The sequence below is a fragment of the Rhinolophus sinicus genome, linkage group LG12 (genome assembly GCF_036562045.2).
Source record: "Rhinolophus sinicus isolate RSC01 linkage group LG12, ASM3656204v1, whole genome shotgun sequence".
NCBI lineage: Eukaryota > Metazoa > Chordata > Mammalia > Chiroptera > Rhinolophidae > Rhinolophus > Rhinolophus sinicus.
In genome coordinates, this window is record NC_133761.1 from 67,565,771 (window position 1) to 67,582,521 (window position 16,751).

At 56.0% G+C, this 16,751-nt stretch overlaps 1 protein-coding gene across 1 annotated transcript in view; it reads left to right on the forward strand.

Annotated features, from left to right (window-relative positions):
- Positions 1-13,381: 13,381 nt before the first annotated feature.
- The window catches only part of PKP1 (plakophilin 1), a 32,975-nt gene continuing 29,605 nt past the window's right edge, over positions 13,382-16,751 (forward strand). Inside the window, exon 1 of the mRNA XM_019750808.2 lies at positions 13,382-13,854. Coding sequence (XP_019606367.2) covers positions 13,653-13,854 — 202 coding nt within the window. The 5' untranslated portion in view covers positions 13,382-13,652. The remainder of the gene's footprint in view (positions 13,855-16,751) is intronic.

Below are 16,751 nucleotides of genomic sequence, written 5' to 3' on the forward strand. Positions count from 1 at the left end.
TATTTATAACAAAAAAGAAAAAGAAAGTTGAAGGCATTATTCTACCTTGGATAAATGTTCCTTAACCACAAGAGCTGTGTGTACCTATGAGATCCTTTTAACGATAGGAAAACAAATTAGGTTTCAAAATCCTTTTCAAAGGTTGTAGTCATCGGTTTTTTAAATGATGCTTTCATTGTAGATGGTGCAGCAGACTCTGGGCTACGGGGTCTTGAGTCCCCCCCCCCTTTCTCCCACATGCTGATTTGTGTTGCTGACATAATATCCATTTTGTTGGGAGCTTTAAAGGTTTCTATTCTACTGTGTAACAACTCTGTATTTAAATGATACAATGTTCACCAGCAGTCCTTTCTTCTTTGGGTTCTCTATTCCTGCCTTCTTCTGATTGAAAGATTCCTGGTTTTCTGCCTTTTGGTGTCAATATTTTTTAAGACAGGCTCTCAGGCCTGATGGCTCATACTTTCTTTCCCTCTGTATTTTGTGAACATTACTTCACGGTGTTCCAGCATTGAAGGTGGAGAGGTCTGAAGCTAATGCGAGTTTTCTCTCTTGTAATGACTTGTTTGTCTCTGCCTGAAAACGTGGAAACTTTTCATATTTTGAAGCTCAGTAACTTAAACAGGATCTATCTTAGTATTGACCATCCTCTATATTTCTTTTTTCCTGGTATGCTATGTGCCCTTTCCATCAGTAAATTCAGTCCTTCCTTTATTTAAGGGAAATTTTTCTCTACCGTATCTCTGAATATCTTTTCTGTTTCATTTCGTTGGTTCTCCACTCCAGGAATATTAATTATTCTTAGATCAGCTGATCTTTATTTATTTTTTGGCCTTCAAACCCATCTCTTCTCTCCTGGCTTTTTCTCTCTGTCCCTTTTTCTCTGCGTTGATTATGATGGTTTCCAGACTTCCCTTTGTCCCCATTCTATTTTTAGCCTTATGTGTTCTTGTTTCTAAATCTTTTCTTAGATAAGGGATTGTATTTAGTTCCCAATTTATTTTCTTAACCTGCACTCTCTTTTCATCTCACTCACTTTGAATATGAGCCCGTGTGAATTCACATTGCGCGAACATGACTGCCTGCCTTCTCAGCCTAGCTCCCTCCGCCCTGCTTGCCCTGCAGGTATTTTCATAGTCCTGGGCTCTTCCTTTTTCTTCTGCTTATGCTAACACGAGCAGCTCTGTCCACACCCTCCGTGAGCTTCAATGCAAAGTGGATGAACCACGTTTGTCCTGCATTTTTCCCAGGATTGCCTCATACATGGAAACCTTGCCCTCCTGCCTGCGCCTTCCAGAAACAAGGGCCCTGCTTCATCTGCTCTGTTCCCTGCACACTGCCGGGTGTCTGAGCTCCACTCGAGGGATCAGAGGTTCTCAAGTCCTGGACGACGTCTAAAAATAACTACAGAGGGGTCTCCACAGCAGTTCCAGGAGCTTATTGGGGAGAAAACCAGAGAAACTGTTCAAGTTTCAACAAGAAAATTGAGGTTACTTAGAAAACATAACTTGCTAAATGCCAAGAGTTTGCCTGCCACTAATTTTACAGGAGCAAAAGCCTCAGGGCTATTTCAGTTGGGAAAGGGGTTTTGCATATGCCATATTCTCCAGGTGCAGTTTGCACAATTGCACACCTCGGAGCCCCTGCTGGGAAAAGTGCTCCCTTTTCTTGTCCCAACAAAGGCCACCCACAGCGTGCCAGGCCCTTCCACTTGTCTGCCCACTTAATCCTCTCAAAACTGTTCTACAAGTTAGTTTTCATTGGTTTCCTTTTATAGAGGCCAAAACTACAGTTCAGAGAATTATGGGCATGTGTTCCAGGACGCACGCAGGTGAACTTCCACGGCAGGAACAAACTCACCCTGTGCAGCCCAAAGCCTATGCTCGTCCACCGTGCAGCTCTCAAGTGGCCTTCACGAGTGGCAATGGACTCAGAAGAGGCAAGGGTGGGACTTGGGAGACAAATCCAGAAGCAAAAAGGGGGAAGTGGCCGCGAGATGTCAGAGTATAGACCCCAAAGAATTGAGCGAACAGATACCTGCACCCCCATATTCACAGCAGTTATTCCCAATAGTCAAAAGGTGGGCACCACCCCAGGGGCCCCTGACGATGGATAAACACGTGTGGTCTACACATACGACAGGATACTAGGCAGCCTTGAAAAGGAAGGACATTCTGACACAGGCACCACATGGATGAACCTGGAATGTGTTCAGTGAAATAAGCCTGTCAGAGAAGGAGAAGTACTGTGTGACCCCACGCCTCTGACCTCACACGGTCAAGTTCAGAGAGACAGGAGGTAGCAGGGTGGCTGCCGGGGGCTGGGGGGCGGGGTAGGCAGTTGTTTTCAGTAGCTGCAGAGTTTCTGCTTGGGATCATGGAAAGCTCTGGCGGTCGATGGCGAGGATGGTGTAACACGGTGTGTTGCTCTCAAGGCCACGGAACTGGGCACTAATGGTTAAAATGGTACGTTTTCTGTTTTGTATATTTTATCACCATTTTAAAAATGTACAAAAACGATTCAGCTGGGCCTGAGGGCTCTCTGAAAGGTACAATTCCCAGATCTCACTCAGCTTTTTTCTGTAATGTGGCTACTGGGAGGTTTTCGAATCTCCCCGATGTCATCCATAGTTTTCCTTCCTTTCCCTCAGCTCTGTCATTAGGTTCACCCAGGAGGCTTATTGCCTGGGAGGACACAGACCATGGGACAAGCAGAGACGCTCCACTGAAGGAGGAGGGAGGAGAAAACCCTGCTGGGGGTTGGGGGGGCATGAACGATGGGGGGGGTTCCTGAGGGACTTGCCCTCTACCCCACCCTTGGGTTCCCACAGGGACGGGAAGCAGGGTAAGTTACTGGTGGGAACACCCAGAGAAAGTGGTGGGCGAACCCTGCAGGAGTCTCGCTCCCAGCTCCTGAGAATATAGACCTAGAACAGGGCAAGCCCCTCAGAAAAGCCTAGTGGGCCCCCTGGGGCCACGTCCAGGACTGCCAATGGCCGAGGGAGGTGTCCAGACAGACGCCCTGCGCTCGTGTCCCTGGGTGTCCACAGCCTTGATGAGGCACAGGGGCATCCAGAAGGCCCCTTGTACCCCAGGAAGCACAAGGGGGTGGAGAGGGCTGACGGACAGATCTGCCCAGAAGGCACTGTCGGGGCGGGCAGAGCAGCCAGGCTGGGCCAGCGCTGTCATCACGACAGGACCCCGGGCATCTTCTGGGCCAGTGAGAAGGGAGGTGGAGAGGGCTCTGGCAGCGCAGACATGGCCACACTCCCGCCCGAGAGCACAGGGCCTCGCCTCCGACATGGCAGAAAGATCTGCAGACAGAGGGCAGAGGGCATGGTACAGACCCCCTCCTCCAATGCCACGGGGGGACTTTGGGGCAGGGAGCCCCATGAATGGGCAGGAATAGTCAGCTGAGGAGTTTTGATTCTGAATCGACTGCTCACCCGAATGACTTTGAACGCATGCAAAAGAGGTTGTTGTTTACAAGCACCCTGGCACCCCCCGTATGCAAGTGGGAAGTCTGCCTTGTTTTCTGTCACTGGTTCGCCATCATCAGAATCAGAATCAGTAAGGGCCCTGTGAGCGCCACAGGGCTGAGTATAAGTGTGTTATGTAAACGTCGCACATCCACAAACCTGAGCCTTCAGACCTAGAAACGAAGAGATTCCACTCACGGCAGAGACCCCAGAGACCTGGGGCGTGGTGATGGGTCTAGGTCCCTCTGAGACCCCGCTCCAAGGGCCCCAGGCTACTGCTCCATGGTGGCCTTGGCCAGCCAGGGTGAACAATGCCTCTTACTGTCAGACCAATGATGACAGTGTACTCAGCGCAAACAGCAATTAGGGTAATCGTTCTGTTTAGACACAATCAGAATTCACTGCCGGTTTGGGAGAGAGTCTCCACGCCTCCCCAGAGGACTGCAGGTGCTGCGAGGGGCTCCTGCTGGGGGGAGGGCGGGTGTTGGGGGACGGGGAAGGGAAGGCAAGAGCCACTGCTGGGGGAGTCCCTGTCGTCGAGGCCCACGGAGTGGGGTGGGACCTCTGAGTGTCCCCCTGGTATCCAGCAGGTGCCATGCTTACACCACAAACCTCACCACCATGGAGACTGACACTCCCACCAAACGCCAGGCACCTTCAGGTGGCAGGTAGTTTCTCAAGGGAAATGAAATGAGGATTGTCCTGACCCCAGACAGCTGGCCTCCCTCCTACCTAAACCCCAACGCCAGGTGGCAGAAGCTCACAGATCACCCAGCTGCTCCCAGTGGGGGCCCCCCATGCTCTCAGGGGACCTGGCAGAGGGAGCTGCTGCTCCAACCTCTAGGATGCTAGGAAAGTGGAGGATCCTGGGTGGGACCTTAAGGAACCCTGCGGACTGAGTGGCCATTGGGCCATGACCTGGCGGATTGGACTCCAGGATGAAAAGGAGAAGAAGCCGTGAGGGCAGACGCAGCAACTGCCCCCTGACCGTTCGTCCTGCAAGTGGGCTAATGGCTGAGAGGAGGAAGGTGATGGTGTCGTCTGCGTGCAGGGTTGTCTCAGCTGCTGCAGCTGTCAGGGACCTCATTTTATTCTGTCCTCACAACTGGCCTGGGCGGCAGCTTCTATCGCTCCCATCGTTACAGGCTCTGAGAAATGAGTGCTTGCCTGAGGTCTTCGAGCAGCGCTCTGGGGCAGCAGTGACAATGACAGGATGGCATCTCCCAGATCACGGTCCGGTGACCCGCCCCAGACGCCGCCCACGTGTGGTCTGAGGACCGGACCCGCAGCAGCACCGGTGGCGTGTTAGCCATGCAGGGTCCCAGGCCCCACCCCCGACGTGCTGCAGCAGATCCCAGGTGAGCCGAGGCGCAGTGAGACTTGGGAAGGACGGCCTTCGAGCATCTGCCCCAAACCCCTCCTTTTACTAGCAAGGAAACCGAAATCCAGAGAGGGCAATGACGTGTCCAGTCACACAGCAAGTTGGCGGCCACGCCAGGCCCGGAATCTGCCTTGTACCAGGGACACTGAGGCGCCCAGGAGCCCCGGAGACAGCGCCTTCTCCCTAAGCCCCCCCCCACACACACCCCCACACACACACCCCCCACACACACACACCCACACACAGCCCACGGCTCCTTCAGCTGGGCTGGCTGGCTGAGCCCCACTCTGACCATCTCTGAGAAGGTCCAGTAAATCCTGCGGACTTTTCTGAAAACACACCTAAGCTTCCCATTGAAGGCTGATGGACCAGTGAGGGGGTTGGGGGGCCCCTTCAGGACCCAGTCTTGGCCAGAAGCTCTGATTGATAACTTGACCAGAGCCCTGTTCTGGCTCTCCTCCTGGCCAGTGCGTCAGTTTATCCATCTACAAAGAAAGGACGGGGCGCCCGAGGCTCCTAACCCTGCCCCAGCTTCCAGAATGAAAGGCCCCACAGAAAGACAAAGTCCTCTTCTGTTTTCTTGTGTTTAATTGTGGCTGCGCACCATTAACTGAGGAAGCATGAAAGTGACGGGTGGCGGGACTGCCAGGCCGCGGTCATTACAGGCTCGGCCCCCCCGACTTCCTGGCGGAGGCGTCACCGGCTGTGCAAATTCCTCCCGGTGGAGGGTGACGTTGTCGCCGGGGCTGCCTCAATTTTCCCACGGCCGTCAGGCCTCATGCTCTTCTTGGTATGGAATGAAACCAAACACACCGAGGGAAGGGCAGAGGGCGAGAGGCTGGCTGTCCAGGGCTGGGCCCCTGCCTGGTCCCATTGCTGAGGGGCGGTGTCATTCTGCTGCGCCCCTGGGGGGCCAGTCCTGGGTCCCTTACCCCACGAGTCTCGTGCTGAGTGGGTTTGCTGAGAGAGGCTGGTAGTTCATGTCAGGTGACTGAGACAGTTTCACAGCTGGTGTCTCTGTTTCCTGGGCGACCACAAACTTGCTGTCTAAACAATAGAAATGTATTATCTCACAGTCCTCTGGTTCCTTCTGGAGGCTCTGAGAGAATCCCGCCCAAGTTCCCTCCAGCGTCTGGCACTCCTGGGCTCGGCTGGCATCGCGCCCATCTCTGCCTCCATCTTCCCGGGGCTTCTCCTCTGGGTCTCAGGTCTCCTCCAGTCCTTCTTTGGAAAGGACACTTGCCATTACTCTGGGATGATCTTGTCTCTAGATCTTTTACAGCTGCAAGGATGCTTTTCCCAAACATGGTCGTATTCACAGGTCCTGGGAGCTGGAACGTGAACGTAGCTGTTTGGGGGAGGCCAGCATCTAACCTGCTACGGTGCTCCCCCTAAGGCTGTGCTTCAGCAACTATGTCCCCCTCCACCTCACCCCCACCCCCCAGAAATGTCTTGCAGTGTGGCGCGTGAAGTGTGGTTTGGAGGTGAAGCACTCGGCTTGGGGGTGCAGGAAGAACTTGGCCTTGACCTATAGTAGCCAGTGGAGACTTAAGACCAGACATGGCAGAAGGGCCAGGGTTTCATGAAACCCCCAGCTCCTTAAGGGCTTTTTATCAAAATGGGGCATGTGCAGCCCCAACCCAACAGGGCCTGGAAAGAAGTTGGGGGAAGGGGAAGCAGAAAGGTGCTGAAATGGGCATGAGGACACAGGTTACTCTGAGAGTTGGGGGAGGGAAGAGTTACTCAGTGCTGGACGTCTGGGGGCCTGTGGGGAGGCGGGTGGGGAGTTGGGCTGGGAGGCCAGGCGATGATGGAATCTGGATGGCAGGGGTGAAGCAGCGCCCCGCCAGGCAGAGGGCGCCACACCTGACCTTCTGTGCCTCCCCACTTGGGTCCAGCTGGCCAGTGGGAGACTAGAGACCCTTTGGAGCAGCTGACGCCAAGGCCCGCTGAGCACAGATCTGGGAGGCGCCAGGCCTATGCCTGTGACTGGCAGCCCTAATCAGGAGGCACCTGGGGCGGGCCGTCCACAGGAGGCCCTGGTGGTGGTGATGGGGCAATGCAGAGGGGAGGCTCTGCCACTCAGCAGGTTTTTAGCCCAGTGCAAGGCCCTGGAGCGTCTTGGCTCCCCATCAGTGCCCATCTATGGCCTGGCCCAGCAGCTCAGAGCAGAAACACCATCCAGGGTGCCAGCTGCCCTGGGTGTGGCCGCCCTGTCTGCAGGCGCGGGCGGGTGACTCATCAAATTACCATGAGGCGGTGCAGGGGCTGGGCTGGAGACTGCGAGACCGAGAGGAGAGAGCACAGGGCCCTGCTCAGCTCTTGGGGCACACACCCCAAGCTCTTGCCAGCTCTGCAGCTCCCACGGCCTTTCCCTGGGCTGTGCTCCACCCCCAGAGGTTGGCGAACCCCCAGCAGTGGGCAGCGAGAGCAGCACCTCGAGGACCCCTCTCCTGCTGGATTCCCTCAGCTCTCCACCCTCACTCTCCCCAAAGGGAGAGAGGGCCCATGCCCCACAGTGGGGGAGGCAGGGCAGACACCCAGGCCCTCGCAAGAACATGTCACCCTGCCTCTCGTCACTCAGTGCGTCTTCTGACAAATCAGGGCGAGAGCAACGGTCTGGGAGGCCCCTTCCTCTCTGAGGGTCTGAACTCTACAAAGGCCGTGATGACAGAGCAACGGTCGACAACAGAGTGGGGCATGGGCAGGAGGACAGGCCTGCGTGGGGGCTGGGCCCTGCTAACAGCGTAAAGTGGGGCGTCCAGTGGACGGGCAGCTGTTAACACACAGGAGGTGTGCGGCTGAGCATTAAGCTCCTACAGTGTCCCAAGCACCTGGACATTGTACACATACACTTACGGTCACAAGAGCCTTGTGAGGTCGTGTTACTAACCTTATGTTGCAAATGAGGAAACTGAGACACAGAGAGGTGAGGTGGTTTGTTCGAGGCCACGCAGCTAGCAGCGGGAAAGCTGGGGCGCACACCTCTCCTGTTCACTCCAAAGCCCGTTTCTCATTTTCCTGTCTACCTCCCTGGAAAGGCCCTGGAGTCTGTGCCCAAGAGGCATTGCAGCTGCAGGGAGCGAGGGGTCCCCCAAGACCCTGAGGCTGGGGCCCCAGGCTGGAAGCCCAGTCCTGATGGCCGGGGGAGGGGCAGATGGAAAGGCCAGCATGTGGGGAGGACAGAACTGGAATTTTGGGTTGGCAGAAGGGTGTGGCGCAGAGCCGACCAAGTGCTGACGGCAGCCAGTGGGCCGGGGCTGGGTCACTGCCGTGTAATTCATCACCGTCCCTCCCTCCCTGGCCGCCGCCACACCCACCCCACCCAGGGACCAGAATGGCAGCTCCAGAGAATTCTGGCGTGTTGGAGGCCTCGGTGCAGGGCCTGGCTTTGCCCCTCAGCTGGCCCAGCCCTGGACTCACCCAGTCTCTGCTCTCCAGGCTGAACCGGAACCTTTGCTCTCTCTCGGCCCACTGCCAGGCCTCCCTCATCTCCTACCAGAGCACAGCAGGTGGGCATGGAAGGGCACAGCCCCCCTCTAGTCCCAGGCCTTGTGGAGAGGGGACCCAGGGTCACAGGCGCTGACCTTCCAATCGGGGTACCTGCCAAGGGCTTGGGGAGTGGCGACTGCCATTCCCATCCCCCCCATTTCCCATCACTCATCCATGGCTGGGAGCCGCTCTGGGTGCCCTCTGTACCCTCCAGGCACAGAGGCCTGCACAGGCCCCCACACCTGGGGACAAAAGGTCACAACAGGTGCCAGGCTAAGAGTCTGGTCCATTCCTACTGTGGTATCCTGAGGGCGGTGGCGAGGGTCAGGGTCCTGAAGTCACCACGGGGGCAGAGTCACGTTCACTCAGACCCTCGGGAAGATGGCTTCCTGATTGGTCCCCTGAGACGACCAGGACTGGACAGAGAGTGAACTAATTTGACTTCCTGATGCCAGTTCCCCTCAGCTGGTGAGATGGGCCAGTTCCCACCCTCTCAGGAAAATGGGCTGGGGGGCTCGAGCATGCCTGAGGGGGTCCCTACCAGCAGGGGACAGGTCAAAGGTCACCAGAGAAACTGGCCTTTAGAAAGGCAGAGGCTTGACCAGGACACACTGAGCCCGAGTTATCCAAGTGACCTGCTGAGGGCTGGGCATGGCCTTGACGGAGCAAGAGGGTGGACTCCCCTCAAAAAATAAACACTGATCGAGCACCGTATGTGTGCCAGAGATGTGGACAGAGGAGAGAGCAGTGGACGCACACGTCCCTTCACTCAGGCTGCTCCAGGTCGTACTGGTGACATGGGACAGGCAGGTGCCAGTTATGAAGGGCCCAGGAGAGGGCAGTTTGGGAGTTCCTCAGCAAGGAAAACTAGGACAGACAAGTTGACAGAGGCAGGAAGGAAGGGGTTGGAGTGTCCTGTCACCCCCTGTTTGAGGCCTCTCAGTGGCCTCGCATCCATCTTAAAATCAAACCCGAGAGAGGCCTCCAAGGTCCAGTGCGATCCGGTGCTGTCCAGGGGGGACCCTGGTGACGTGTGACTCTTGGGCATTTGAAATGTGGCTGATGTGCCTGAGGAACGGCACTTTTCGTTTCATTTCCTTTTAACTGATTTAAATAGCTACATAGATAGATGGCGCTTCCATCCTCACAGAAAGTCGTGCAGCACGGTGCATCCCGCCTGCCTCTGTGCCCGTCTCGGGCCCACGCCCCTCCCACAGAGGCCACACGGGTCTGTCTGTGGTTCTGAGGACATGCCAGGCTCACAGCCAGGACACCTACGGTTCCCGGTGCTGGAGTGCCTCCCCCACACGTGGCAGCTGCCTCTCACCCTCCTGGTCTCAGCCTGCACGCCCTGCTCTGACCACCACGGCGAACGTCACCCTTCAGCCCTGAACACAATTCTCAGTCCTCTTAGTAGCCCCTTTACAAGTTTGCTCTTCTCCTGCCCTCTTAGAATGGAAGTCCCGTGAGGGCAGGACCTGGTCTCTTTTCCTGGCCACACCCCCAGGAGCTGACCTGCCACTTGGTACACACTTAAGTGACTGAGAGCGACTCACGCAGACGGAATGGCATATGTGCAAAACCAGAGAGGCTGAGGGCTGAGAGGAAACATGGGAAGGGGAGCTTTAGAGATTGGGGAGGGGCCAGTGTGGCACCTCAGGGAAGGTTTTAAGGTCCCTGAGTTGGGCAGCCATTGGGAAGCCTGCCAGCTGACCAAAGGAACTGCGCTAGAAACGGCTGGACAGCAGGGAGCTGGCCCCATGGCCGCTGTCCAGGAAATCCAAAGGTGCCTGCAACAGGGGTCAGTGGCAGACGACTGGGTTGAATAAGGTGGGGCTATGCTGGCAAGATTAGAGGTCCATAAAGCAAGGTGACCTCGTTCAGCTTCCTGGGGGTTCTGCATCAGTTTGGGGGTCAGGCACAGGTGGTCCCCTCCCCTAGGAGGGCTGGAAATCGAGCACAGTGAAGCTTCTGTCCGGTCACGCTCAGAAGCAGCAGGGGCCCCTCTCAGCCTTCACCTGGGCCAGCCATCCTCCCTGGGCAGCGTCCCCTCTCCCCCCGTCTCGAGGAGAAACACTTGATAAGGGCAGAAATTTGTGTCCCAGTGCATGGATCCAGGCTGTGCTCCCCAGCAAGCCGTGAGGTCACGGGTTGCCTTCCTTTTGTGAGCACCGAGAGCCTCGAGAGTGGAGAGTGACACTGGGTCCCACTTCATGCTGTAGGTCAGGCGGCAAAGAGAACTAGGACCCATTCGTCCTCATCAAAATTAGAGTGTCAGGGCTCGAGTAGGAGCCATGACATCTTCTCACTTACAGATTTGGTGCAGGGGACAGAGGGAGGGAATTCTAGCATCGTGAAGCTTGTTAGTGACACACCTGGATACGGAACCCAGGTGGCCTGATTTTCATGCCATATGATGGACACAGGTGTTGTCAGAAGACTGATTCAGGGAAGGCTTTGGAGCCCACTGCTTGTTACTGGGAAACTGCAAGGAAGCAGCCTGTCAGTGCCACCGGGTGCCCAGGCCCTGGCTTCAGGCTGCCTGTGCTCGGCCCGGTGTCTGCCACTTCCCAGCTCCGTGACCTCACTGAGCCTGTTTCCTCATCTGAAAGGGAAAGATGACGGCACTGGTCCCCACCTCACAGGGTCACTGTCAGGATTCCAAGGGGAGGATCCGTACACAGGACCGAGCACCATGCCTGGTTCCCAGGGGCACGGCCGGCATTGGCTGTGGCCATCAGCACATCAAAATAACATCAATATCAGAATAAGGGAGAAGCATCATCTAGAAAAACTGAGATTCATACCTGGAAATAGATTTGAAGATACTCAGGGTCCGTGCTCAGCGTGTCCGTATGACCTTTTATAGCAGTGCGGGCCGCTCCAATCACTTCCTTCAGGGCCACTCTACATCCTAAAGGAAGCAAAATTATCGTTCTTTAAAGACCTAATGAACATTTATTGTAGCTCACATATTAGGTTTGGGATGGGCCTGATGTGTGACACAATGGCGGTGTATTTTTATGTGCTGTCATGTGCACTTTATAGTCCCGTGGGGCCCCTATGTAACCCGCATGAAGGCACTTTAATGCACATTTTATGGCACTTTTAAAAGGGAGGCTGGAGAGTTGGAGGGAAGAACAGTGGCCCAGACGTCACAGGCCCGATTAGGATGGAAGCTTCGACATGGGTTAACTGGAGGCCTCGGGCAAGCTACCTCCCTTCCCCGTCAGAAAGATGCAGAGGCTGGGCTGTGAGGTGTCTAGGGCTCCATCGGCCCTCACAGTCTATGGCTGGAAGCAGAATCTTACAATTTTAAGGGGTGAGAGAGGGTTACAGGGGTTGACTTTTTGTATCTATGACATATTGTTGGTCATAGCTCTGGTTTATTTGATGCCAGGCAGTGTAGGAACACAACCCTCAATTATAAAACGATTTCTATTGGAAACTATACTCAGCTTTACAATATTCTGCCTGGCACGTGGCTACCAGGAATGCCTTCTGGGGAAAAGCTGGGGCTCCCTGCATATGACACCCACTTCTCAGAAGTGAGAGCGTCACCTTCATGTGACCCTGAGACTGTCACTCAGGCTTCTCCATCCTTCCTCGATGTAAAATGTGCAACAAGCATAGACTCTGACGGCCCCTTTCTCTGCAGATTAGAAGGGCAAACTCAAAGGGAAGTGTGTGAGCTGTGAGCAGTGACTACAAACGACAGCAGAAGTGATAGCTGTGACAGCGCAATGCAGCCAGAGGAGCCCCCAAAACTCAGGAGCTGAGCAGACGTCCACACTGAGGACCCAGCGTCATCACAAAGCTCATGAAATGTGTTCAGGATCTTTTCTTTTTTTTAAAAAATTTTATTTTACTAAATTTATTGGGGTGACAATTGTTAGTAAAATTACATAGATTTCAGGTGTACAATTATGTATTACCTCACCTATAAATCCCATTGTGTGTTCATCACCCAGAGTCAGTTCTCCTTCCATCACCATATATTCGATCCCCCTTACCCTCATCTCCCACCCCCCACCCCCCACCCCCCTTACCCTCTGGCAACCACTAAACTATTGTCTGTGTCTATGAGTTTCTGTTTCTCATTTGTTTGTCTTGTTCTTTTGTTGTTTTTGGTTTATATACCACATATCAGTGAAATCACATGGTTCTTTGCTTTTTCTGTCTGACTTATTTCGCTCAGCATTACTCTCTCAAGACAGGATCTTTTCTTAAGGAGGCAGGTGCGCTGCTTCTACAAAGATTTCCATCAACGTCATTTAAAAAATAACTCAGCTCCTCTCACACCAAATCGCCTGGTGTGGGCCACCACCGTGCCTGAGGACAATGCCATGTGAATGACACATCACCACACATGTGTCCCCAGGGGCGTGTGTGGGAGAGAATGCACACACGAGGCCATCAGGGGGTAGTTTTATGGGTGAGGCGGGCTGAGTTTTTTGGTAAGGATCTGGGTAGGTTTCACGTTAGACTTAATTTATCTTAAATTAGCCTTCATTCATTCATCTGTTCAAAAATATTTGGCATCGAGCCCCTATGATGTGCCAGGCAGCGTTTTAGGGGCCAAGCCCTGAGTCTCAGGAGGACCCACTCCTCACGCATGGCAGGTCACCGCTCTGTGGGTTTTACATCTCGAGGCTGGTCCAGGTCTGGCTTCTTGCTTCCACGCCACTCCCTGCAGGCTGGAAGCCGCGGTACAGGAGAACACATTGTCCCCACAAGAAGGAGCACTCCCCTTGGACGAGGGCTGTGCTTCTGTCACCAGCCTGGGAGCCACCACCTACGGGTGGTCTTGGCCATGGTCTCAGGACAGAGGGAGGTGGGCATCTGGCTGTCCTGCGGACCAAGTCAGAAAGACTCCTTCCTAGAAGGATGTGTCCCTGGGTTCCTGAGCTGAGCACATACTTTCTCCATGAGCGGCAGGAACAGGACAGAGGGGCGTGTCAGGTGCCTCACCTCCTGCATAGGGGGGCGGGAAGGAGAGAAAGGCAGAGACAGCAGTCCCACACTCAGGACGCAGCCCTGCCCCCAGGAGCTCCTGCTGGGCTGCTGCAGCTACAACCAGGTGGAGTGGGTGGTGCAGGCAGGGGCCGTATATCCAGTCTGACGGAGGGCGGGCCTCGCCAGTGCCAGGAGAGGGACGAGCCAGGGCGGAAGCGCCAGGAGCAGCCCGGAACCCTCGCCAACACTCACTCTATGGCCACAGGGAGCCCCTGAGCGAGAAGAGCCCTCCGCTGCCCTCCGCACCTCGCCACCTCCGCCGTCCAGGCCCCAGCGCTGTCTGCCACCATGAACCACTCACCACTCAAGACTGCCCTGGCCTATGAATGCTTCCAGGACCAGGACAACTCGACGCTGGCGCTGCCTTCCGACCAGAAGATGAAGACGGGCACGTCGGGGCGGCAGCGCGTGCAGGAGCAGGTGATGATGACGGTGAAACGGCAGAAGCCCAAGTCGTCGCAGTCGTCTACCCTGAGCCACTCCAATCGAGGTAAAGTCTCGGGACGCGCGCGGGACCGTGCGCGCCCCTGAGGGGTTGGGGTGGGAGCCGCGGAGCGCGCACATCCCGGCTGCAGTGGAGCGAAGGACTGCCGGCCGAGGCAGTCCCAAGCGGACAGTGCCATTGCCCGGACCCGGTGACCAGTTCCAGGAGTCAGTGCGCACCGGTGAGCGCCAGAGCGCCTCCTCGGACACGGCCAGGAGCTCTCTCCAGCGCCGTTCTCGTGTGGGGCCCTGGGCCCCAGCGGCTTTCTCTTTCCGATCCTGTTCGGGAACCCCTACATCCTGTCCTCTAGGGGCGGCGACCCCAGGGCTCGCCCTCACCCCTCGGAGTGCTTCCCAGGAGTGGCTGTTCCTTCAGCGGGCGGTGGCGTCCAGGACCACAAGCTCTTGGAGCCTCAGCCGCATGTTATTGGGAGCATTACACCTGGGAGAGGCCACCCAGGGCTGGTGGGCTCCCTGGGGACCCTCTTTCCCCAGGAGCTAACGCAGAAGCTCCCTTTCCCATAGGACTGTCCTCACTTAGGTGGGACTAGTGTGTTGGAGGGGAGCGGGGACCGAGGCTGGCACATTGTGAATCCAGCCCCCACCCATGGGGCACGTGTCCAGTGTGGGTCCTCAGCCTGACCAGCCATCCACCCCCGCACAAGGTGCCCCCCCTGGGGCGGGTGCTGGGAGAAAGGGACAGGATCCCTGAAACTCAAGGAGGGAGGCACAGTGTCTGACGGACGACTGGGGAGAATTTTTAGACCAAAAGCTTTCACACAAAGGATTGATAGTAATATCACACAGATTAGTGAACCTCCTGCTTACGTATTTACTTAGCTAAATTGAGTAAAATACTAATAAAGACCCTGCAGGCTGCAAACCATTACAGTTAACCAGGCCCTCATGGGAGAGGGAAGGGATGGGGTGGTACAGGGGAGGGAGAGGAGGGAACAGAGCCCTGCCCACCTCCCACCACACACACACACACACCAGCTCACACTCCCTACTGCTGGCTTCTGTCCTCTTCTCTCCCCTGTCCCCAATAGCCCTGCTGAGGCCCTCCCAGGCCCCAGGCTTTGCGGCTCTGCGTGCCCTTTGCCCTGGCCTGGGCTCCTGGTTCCTCCTCTGCCAGACTCAAGGCCATGCAGCCTCCAGGGCCCTTTCTCCTCTTTTATTTGGTGCCTTGGTAGGTGCTTACTAGCCTTTTTTGGACGGAGCCTTCAGACAACAAAGTGCCCCATTCCTGGCCACAGCCCAGTCACAGCCAAAGACAATGTACACTCTTCTCTGAACAAGACTCACCTGACCCACTCCCACTCCTGCTCTATCTCTGGCCTGAGCTCCAGGCTCACAGCTCCAGAAAAATCTCAAGCCATCCGGTGCTCCAAACACGTCTTCCCACCTAACTGGACACCGGCCAAGTGCCTGCAGCCAGGTGAGGGCTGGCTCCGGTGGCTCTGCATACCTCTCCAGACACGGGGTCTCCATCCTGACAATATAGGTGTGTCCCCTATTCAGCTCTGGTGAGGTTCCCAGAGGGGCCAGGTCCCCAGAGGCGTCATCACCGGGAGAGGCGGTTAGGGCAGCTGGAGCTGTGCTTCTGGTTTGTCTGGCTCGGTCTCATCAGATTTCGCCTCCTCTTTAGCAGAACCACCCGAGTGTTCCCTGCTGGCTCTGCGGCCACTCACTCCCTTCCCTCCTTCTCGAGTTGGTTGACGTCCCATGTACCCACTAGGGTTCCTGGGACAGAGACGTGGTGGCTCTGGAAGGCCTACACCCCAGGCCATTTTCTCGCCCTGCTAGACAGACCCAAATCCTGCTTCGGTCTCCTCCACGAGAGGTGAGCAGGTCCCATGGGGTCTGTTTCTCCCTGAGTCCCATCCAGGCCCCTTAGTGAAGGACTCCTGCCCCAGAGAAGGCCAGCCACGCCCCACAGGAGCTTGGCAGGGTGGCCGCCACTCCTGGACCCCATGAAGGACAGACAGGAACCGGCCAGCTGTGGGCCTGGCGGCGGAACCGGCTCTCCCTCAGAGCCCTCTCCACCAGGTTCTCTTCTGTCTTGTCCGTCACGGGGAGCTGAGTGACGAGGGCTGAAGAATGAGCCCGTGGAAGGAGCCTGGGGCCCAGGGCCCATCCCTGCCCAGGCAGGCCCTCCCTGAACACACCCTCCTGGCCGGGAAGCACCGGAGGGAACAACGGGGTCTGGGGTCTGAGACCCTGCAGAAGGAGGCTGCCATCAGCCTGCCTGCCCATGTGACCCTCTCCCTGAACTGGCCCCTCATTTGCTTCCTGTGTTTCCAGAGGGCCTTCATGTGCACAGGTGTCCCCTCAGACTGTGTGGGATGCAGGGGTGTGGCTGCTTAGATAGCTCGTCCTGCCCAGGCTGGGAAGTCCCTGCAGGGGTTGGTGACCAGGCAAAGGGCAGATGCACTGCTTTCCCACACTCAGGTTCTTCGTAACTTCACAGGAATCCCTTCTTAAATCTTCACCCAAATCTCATTTGATCCGACCCCAAGCCCCCCACCCCCACCGCTCCACTGAGATACACACCACCCATAAAGTTTGACAGTCAGCTTTTTTTCCCTGTCCCTTCTCATTCTGGGGAAATCCTGACTGCGGCTGGCAGCCCCATTCACCTGGTTTGTCGCCGGCTGCTTAGATGCTGTGTCTTTTACCTTCGGCCTTGGGCCTCACTTTTTCTTCTCCCTTTTTCTCAGAAGTACCATTTCCAATTGAAAATGGCCAAACTGGATTTCTCCCTGGTCAGAGCTAGAGGCTGAGGTGACAGTGGGCTGGCCATTCCTTCTCCCGTCTGTTCCCTCATGGGCCATGGGCTTGGGTCTCCCTGTGGGACGCCTCGTGAGCGTGTCCGTGTTTGTGTTTGACTGTTTCACCTTGGAC